The sequence below is a fragment of the Trypanosoma grayi genome (genome assembly GCF_000691245.1).
Source record: "Trypanosoma grayi strain ANR4 Tgr_37_V1, whole genome shotgun sequence".
NCBI classification, from domain to species: domain Eukaryota; phylum Euglenozoa; class Kinetoplastea; order Trypanosomatida; family Trypanosomatidae; genus Trypanosoma; species Trypanosoma grayi.
In genome coordinates this window covers 2037-9892 of record NW_008825656.1, presented here as the reverse complement: position 1 = coordinate 9892, position 7856 = coordinate 2037, and the positions used below count along the sequence as shown (strand labels likewise).

General features: G+C 52.1%; 4 protein-coding genes across 4 annotated transcripts; all 4 read left to right on the top strand.

The window, feature by feature from the left end:
* Window positions 1–340: 340 nt before the first annotated feature.
* Window positions 341–1627, top strand: DQ04_00371040 (hypothetical protein; the record flags this gene model as incomplete). The annotated part of the gene is made up of 1 exon (XM_009308861.1): window positions 341–1627. One exon carries the CDS (start codon window positions 341–343, stop codon window positions 1625–1627), a length of 1287 nt encoding a protein of 428 aa, XP_009307136.1.
* A 519-nt stretch (window positions 1628–2146) lies between these two features.
* Window positions 2147–3352, top strand: DQ04_00371030 (hypothetical protein; the record flags this gene model as incomplete). Its single annotated transcript, XM_009308860.1, has 1 exon — window positions 2147–3352. The coding sequence occupies one exon, from the start codon at window positions 2147–2149 to the stop codon at window positions 3350–3352; it is 1206 nt and encodes a 401-aa protein (XP_009307135.1).
* Window positions 3353–3666: 314 nt separating this feature from the next.
* On the top strand, window positions 3667–5790 carry DQ04_00371020 (hypothetical protein; the record flags this gene model as incomplete). The annotated part of the gene is made up of 1 exon (XM_009308859.1): window positions 3667–5790. The coding sequence occupies one exon, from the start codon at window positions 3667–3669 to the stop codon at window positions 5788–5790; it is 2124 nt and encodes a 707-aa protein (XP_009307134.1).
* Window positions 5791–6082: 292 nt separating this feature from the next.
* DQ04_00371010 (RAB GDP dissociation inhibitor alpha) lies at window positions 6083–7423 on the top strand (the record flags this gene model as incomplete). The annotated part of the gene is made up of 1 exon (XM_009308858.1): window positions 6083–7423. One exon carries the CDS (start codon window positions 6083–6085, stop codon window positions 7421–7423), a length of 1341 nt encoding a protein of 446 aa, XP_009307133.1.
* Window positions 7424–7856: the final 433 nt, after the last annotated feature.

The following is a 7856-nucleotide window of genomic DNA, read 5'->3' as shown; positions in this document are numbered from 1 at the left end:
TTTTTTTTTTTTCACCCTTTCACGCGCCTGTCTGCTGCACTGACGGAATGTGTTGTGCGAAAATGGGAAAGAGACAAGAACAAAATGTGTTTGTTTCGGTTCACCCACTCTTCCTGCGGATACCCTCTTGTCACGGCCGTGTTTGCGTCGAAGTGTCTTGCTTGCACAGCAAGATGTGATGCGGTGGCTCTTAGACGGCATGTCGGAAATGTTTTTTGTTGTTGTTGTTCGTTGGTTGTGTTTGTTCTTCTTATTTCACACAAGCGCGCGCTCCATTCGAGAAGGGAGTGAAGAATATTATCGAGTTCTGCAAAGAAAGGGAACTCGAACGGCGGCGCAGATGCGGCGCGTCCTTACCAGTTGGCTCTTCACGCCACGCGTATCGGCGACCGTTGCATCTGCGGCAACAACAACAGCAATAGGAGGAGTAACAGGAGGAGGAGGATTTGTATCTTCCACCAGGTCTGCAATTGTGCCGTTCGGAATGTCGGCTCTTCACATCACAGTTAGAGGAGCAGCAACTGCGGCGGCAGTTGGTGACGAAGACACAAAGAAGAAGCGACGGGGACGAAGAAAGGCGACATCAGCTCAATCTGCCGTCGCTGAATCCCCTGAAGAAGGAAGGCATGTAGCGCGTAGCAAAGGCAACACGGCGCGACGCACTAAGCACGCAACGCAACCAGAAGTTGAGGGCGCTGGAGTTGTGTTTGGTGACGAGGCTGGTGACGTCATGGATGGAAATGCTGCAACGTGGGGGGAGGATGAAGTTAAAATGAGGGAGTTAGATGCGCTAGAGGGTGGCGAAGATGGCGATCATGTGCCACTGTCCCCTCGCCGTCGCGGGCGTCGTGCAGCTTACAGAACGACTGGTGGTGATGAGGAGATAGAAGGGGAGGATAACAACAACAACGCCGGTGGGGAGGAGGAGGAGGAGGGTGGGGATGCGTCTGGTGAATCACCAGTCGGTGATGGCGCAATACAAATTGCAGATGAAGAAAGTAGATTTCTGAAAGACCGCTTCCCTGATTTGGCGACAGAGTACGACGTGGAGGCCAACCAGGAGCCCGTGGATGAAGTGTTCTTTGACAGTGCTCGTGTGGCTTCATGGAAGTGTGTAGAGTGCGGCTTTAAGTGGAAGAGCGGAGTCTTTGTGCGCACCTGTCTGCGGACGAAGTGCCCACAGTGCGAAAAGGAGCGTAACCCTTGCTTAGCGAGTCGTTTCGTTCAACTATGGGATCATGCCCTCAATGATCCTTGTGTGGATCCCAAGACGGTAGTGGCGAGCAGCAGCAAGTCTGCGTACTGGCGCTGTCCCAACTGCAGTACCAGCTATCAAGCCCGCATCAAAGACGTCGTGGGGGAAAAGGCAAAATGTCCCTCATGTTCGCTACTGAACATCCACGCTGACTTTAGCAAGGATGAGAATGGCCTGCTGCAGGAGTGGCACCCTCTCAAAAATGGTGATCTGCAACCCAGCCAGGTAAAACCGACCGATCAAACGAAGCTGTGGTGGCTCTGCATGGCATGTGGACACGAGTGGGAGGCGACGCTCGCCGCCCGACTCTCCAAGACGCGTCGCACAAAAGGTAAAGAGTGCCCTGTCTGCCACGGGAAAAAGAAAATCTGAAGTCACACCAAAGAGAACTCGATGTCACTTCTCTCAACACAAAACAAAACAAAAAACACAAATAAATTCTTCACAGAGCCCCCCACCCACAGGAGCGTGGAAGAAGGGTGCGGAGGGAGGAGCTCCTGCCCGGACACAAGCCAGGGTTATCGGATTCAGGTTCCGAGGTGATAACCGCCACCCTACCGGGGAGCTGCGGCAGGCAACGGGGAGCGTGTTACGGGTTCCCGCGATGCGATGGGAGCAGAGAAGCAAGGAAGTTTCGTTTTTGGTGGAAGAGGGCTTGTCATATGTGTTTTCCCCAATTCATTCAGACTGTGAGCGTCTTTAGCCATTTGCTCCTCTCTTGTTGTTTTATGTGTATACATATATATATATATATATATATATACGCGTGTGTTTCTGCCAAGGGGAAGGAAGGCATCTCTGCCCCACTTTCTCTCTCTCTCTCTCTCTCTTGCATATACACACATACGAAAACATACATAGTTAGAAACAAACGATTCAGGCGCGTCAAAAATGGCCTCCATGGTGAATCCGTACAAGGAATCCATGCGGCGACTTGCCAACTACGTAGGGTTGGTGAATTTTGGTACCACGCAAGCGGTGACCCCACCACCGGCATCTGGAACGGAAGCATTGTACTTCCAGGCCGCTGAGACGCCCGAGTGGAAATCCCACATCGCATCGCTTCCCCCTCACGAGCGCCACAAGGCCTCAGTGCGGCGACGCCTCTCAAGACGTTTCTGGGTGGCAGCGCAGGCAGACCTGTGTTTGTGGTGTTGGTTTTCGAAGGATATGTGTTTTTGTGCCAAGTTGGAAGAATATCGAGAGCAAATGCTCTCCGCGGAGTTGGACTCAGCAGTGAAGGTGACAATGGTGTTGCACGCAGCGGAGGTGATGCGGACAACAAATTCTGGACATATAGCGGCGTTCATCTTGGGTGCACCCATCCGTGTGTGGGGTGTGGAGGAGGATGATGCCTACCTGGCGGAGTTACCCGCGGTGGCGGCAGATGACGATGGCTCATATGCCGTCTCATTGTATCCAGAGCCTGATGCTGTCCTGTTGGAGAATTTCGTGCAGAATCTAGAAAAGGGCACAAAGGTTCATTTGGTTCTCTCCGATGGGACATGGGGCCAGGCAACTGCTCTAAATCGTCACATACCTCACCACATTCCTCGCGTAGCGTTGTTTATTGACAGATCATATAAGTCACTTTTTAAGGCGCTGCGCAAGCAAACAAGGGAGACAGGTGTCTCAACGCTCGAGGCCACTAATATGGCCATGGAGCAGTGTCTTCGGGGCTTGTACGGTGCCAATGAAGCCGCCGTGTCGAGTTCGTCCACCTTAACAGCTGCAATGAAAGAGTTTGTAGACCTGAGGTGTCTCCTAAAATACCAGGACGCATGTTTCGCCAATGATTTGGGTGCTGTAGCCAACATTGTTGAACGGCGTGATATTTACCGTCGAGAGGCTGCGCTTGGGCGCCTAGAGAACATGATGTATAGGGTACAGAACGACCCTGAGGTGCGAAAGCTGCTGCTCCCCCCGGTGTTGAATTACTGTTATGCATGTGATGTGGCCGTGGGGTGGCATCGTATGGTCGAACATGCGTTGGGTAAAGGTCACCAAGAAGGCTTGAAGAAAAACCCTTCCTGTATCCCTAGTGAGCAGTCACGTGGGCGATTGTATGGCATACGTATGCCTCCAAACGACGTGTAGGTGCGAGTAAATCATATGCCAGGATTTTCTTCTCTCTACCGAGCAGTGGTTGCTTATGGCTTTATAAAGCATTTGTTATCCTTTTTTTTTTCTGTTCATTGAATTTTGTGCGTCTGTGTGTGTGTGTGTGTGTATGCATTGAATATTTCTCTTGTAGCGACAATGTATGCGCTCCCATATGTGGAGGGGTATGAGTGCTGGTCCTGTATAAGTTGTCTGTAGAGTTTCCTTTCTAGGGTCTTTTTTTTTTACCTTTCTTGATGACACACCTCTAGTCTGTTCTCTCGGGCAATTTCTCGCCTTCTATTTGGCACATGAACACGGCGCCGCAGGCTCAAGAGCGTAGCTGGTTCTTCTGCATAGATTCACCATGTCACGTTCGAAGTCTCCTTCCAGTTCCAAAGTCCTCTGAGGAAGATGCATCGGCGATGCCCGTTGTTTTGGTGGCTGACCGCAAGACGGGTAATGTTAAGACATATGATTCAAAGCTTCAGCGTCCTTGTAGTGAGCCTCTACGCACCCCTGCGGAAGTTAATGCACCAGCCTTTTCATCGGCCGCACTGCAGCAGCAGCAGCCCACAACCAATATGGCACTCTCACTCTGCCTTGTGGGTGACAGAGGGCTCTGGGTGGGGTGGTCGTCGGGGCACATTGGCGTCTATCAAATGCACCTTGAGCATGCATCGGCTACCACGTCACCCAGTGCAACTCCGTCGGACGCAAAGCGGCTCAAATCACGCAGCACAAACTGGGCTTTGGTGAGCTACCTTCACGAGCATCGTGCGGCGGTGCATATGGTTGTCACAGGACCAGGTCCTTGGGTGTTTAGTGCCAGTCATGACCATCGGGTGCTGCAGTGGAATGCAGAGACGCGTCAAATGATTCGTGACTTGACGAATATTTGTCGTGCACACGACGACTACAGACCATCACCGATACGCATGATGTGTGTAGCGATGGGTTGCTCCAGCTCGACGAGCTTCAGACATCCACGGGGGCATTTTGTTTTCTTCTTCTCAACCGAGCGGAGAGCGCTCTATAGCCTCGCTTTAGGCGGCCCAGGAAGGACAGGAAAGGTGCTGTCTGACCGCGATGTGCCTCTGCAGCGAGTGACGTCAGCCCGACCGACAGTGACAAGTTCCGCCGTCCTCATCGGTGATGACAATGACGATGCGGCGGCGGTGTTGTGCCTGGGTGACGACGAGGGAACGATTACCTTTACTACCCTGACGGTTGTTTACGATGGAGGCAGTGCAACACCAGCAGCAGCAGCAGCAGCAGCTACTTCCTCCCCAATCACTGACACTGCAATCCCCGACGACGACTATCTGCGGGCGGTCGCTGACGCTGCCCTCTCTGCTGACACGCTGAACGTGAACAGAGGCCGGGTCACGGTGCTGTCGGTGCTCTCGGCGGTTGCAGACCATACGACAGGCATCATGTCGTACGGCCTTGCTGCGGCCTCATCGCGAAACGTCATTACACTGTTCAAAGTGAGTGTGTCACCACTGATTGCAGGAGGTCACGTTTCGGGGTGTGCGCTACTGAGTGTTCTCCCGACTGGCGGCCCTGTCACGTGTCTCACACCGCTGTTGCGACCAGTGTGTCAAGGCCCGGTTGCCACTGCCTTGACGGCCTTTGCGGATGGAACGACGGCTGTTCTGTTTGACTTCCACAATCTTCCGACTAGACGCAAAGACGACAATAATCACACGGTGTCTGAGGTGTCCCCTCTGCGCTATAGTTCAGCAACAACACCACAGAGGTCATGGAGTGAAACGGAAGTCGAGGCGCTGCAGCAGCGGCTGCGTGCCGCGCTGGAGGTTGTCGCGCACGCAAGTGCCGTTGCCGAGGAGGCGGATCAGGCGTTGGAGGAACAGCAACGGGAGATGCGGCAGCTGCGCTCCGCAAATGACGTCTTGGCGTCTCAGTTGCAGCAGCTCTCAGAGGCGCTGAGCAAGAAGAATGCGGAGGTTGTGGCACTCAAAAGGCAAAAGGACCACGCAGAAGGGGAAAAGGCGGCGATTCTGGACATAACCCGTCAACTTAATGAGCTGGAGCGGCGCAATCAGAGCCTTGTGGAACATTTGGACTTACTTCGAGTAGAGAAGGAAGACGAAGTGAGGCGTGCTAAGAGCTTGGAAACGGAACGGGACCGTATGCAGGCCGCATTGTGTGAGGCGGAAGAGCGCCATTACTTGGGCTTGGACGAGTTGCTCCGCGGGAATCGTTTTCTCGCAGAGAATATTGGGTGCCTCGAGCGCGAGAAGCGCGACGTACGTCTTCACGCCGCTGAAGAGCGCACACACGTTTCCAGTGCGCCACTGCCGAGTACAGTCGCAAGCACAAAGGGGGGCGGCAAGTACTCGTTGCGCGAATTGCTTGAGCAGGCCCTCAGTGCACTGGAGCCTGCTGCCGACGAGGCTGCAGCGTCTTGAGAGTTCCTACTGCAGAAATTGTAGTCGTTTTTGCAAGGAAATGGGTGTTAGTCCTCCTTTTCCTTTCTTATCTGTGCGAGTCTATAGTGTGTATCGAAACCCTACCCTCACAATGCATTGTTTCTGTGCTTTCGATTTCTACATGCATATATATATATATATATATATAAGAAGGGTAAAGCGGCGTCTTCTCCGTTCCCCCCCCCCTTTTTTTTCACAACTCTCCGCACCCATCAACGCCTACTCTCTGAAGTGTAAAGCAAAGTAGCATTGACACATTCAAGACTCAACCATGGAGGAGACATATGACGCCATCGTCTGTGGGACTGGCCTGACGGAATGCGTCCTGAGTGGGCTGCTCTCCGTGAATGGTTACAAGGTTCTGCACGTGGACCGCAACCCGTACTACGGAGCCGAATCTGCAAGCCTTAACCTCGAACAACTCTACCAAAAGTTCAATAAGGGCACCCCGCCAGCCTCACTTGGCCGCAGTCACCTTTACAATGTAGATCTTATCCCTAAGGTGCTCATGTGCGCCGGTGAGCTGGTGAAGATTCTCCGTGCCACTGTTATTGACCGCTACAACATGGAGTTCATGCTCATTGATAACGCCTTTGTGATGAAGGATGGTAAGATTGCGAAAGTGCCCGCAACGGAAACAGAAGCTCTCATGTCCCCACTGATGGGATTCTTTGAAAAGCGAAAAGCGGCAAAGTTGTTTCAGTACATGGGAAACTACGACCCCAAAAACCCAAAAACACACAAGAACTACAATCTTAATGCCATGTCCATGTCGCAGCTGTACAAGGAGTACGGCATCGGCAACGATACCATCGATTTTGTGGGTCATGCAGTCGCACTTCATACGAATGACGAATACATGCATCGCCCAGCCATTGAAACAGTGATGCGATGCAAGCTGTACGAGGAATCCTTCAACATGTACGATACATCGCCGTATGTCTATCCACTATACGGAAGCGGCGAGCTGCCGCAAGCCTTCTCCCGCCTCTGCGCCGTGTACGGTGGCACGTATATGCTTCAGACACCTGTGGACAAGGTGAACTTCAATGCACAGGGTGTCTTTGAGTCCATTGAAAGTGACGGCAAGAAGGCGTATGCTAAGCTGGTTGTCGGAGACCCCTCGTACTTCCCAGACCGTGTGAAGCCATGCGGCAAGGTGGTGCGATGTATTGCTATCATGAACCACCCTATCCCGAACCTGAAGGTGGAGTGCAACTCTTGTCAAATCATTATTCCACAGAAGGAGTTGAAGCGTAAAAACGACATGTATATCCTGCAGCTCAACGCAAACAACAAGGTATGTCCTGAGGGTTTCTATATTGTCATCATTGGCACGACCGTAGAGAACTTGGAAAACCCCATGTTGGACATTCAACCAGGATTAAACATCATCGGCAGCACCATTGAGACGTTTATTTCGGTATCCGACCTGTATGAGCCCATGGAGGATGGCAGTACAAGCAGGTGCTTTATCAGCAACAGCTATGATGCCGCGACGCATTTCGAAAGCGCGGCAGCAAACATACTTGATCTCTTCCAGCGAGTTCATGGAAAGCCGTACGAATTTGAAAGCATGAAGCAGCCTGGGGGGGCGGCGGGGCAGGTGTAAAGAAGAAATAATGCTTCACAATCACACACTCTCTCTCTCTCTGGGACTCGTCTTTGCGTGTGTCTGTGTGTCTCTTTTTCCTCTGCATATGATGTGCGTATGAGAAAGAATAGATCAAAGAGGAAGGTGACGTGCTGGAGTATTTAAGCAATCGCTTCTCGTTTGCGGATTTACTATGAATACGTATTTGTGTGTTTTATTTGGGTGGGAACGTGGCAAGGTGGAGTTGTTTTCCGTATCCTCGCCGGTGTGGGGGTGCGCCTCGCCTTTTTTTGACACTACCACACACTGTATTGTGTTTTTTTCTTCGTTGTGCTACTGCTGCTGATGCAGTGGTGGCAGCGAAGCGCCGTGAGGCTTGTGTCTCGCGCCGTGTTGTCAATTACACTTCACTCCTCTTGCTTTGTTTTTTTTTTTTTTGGTGGTTTCGTTT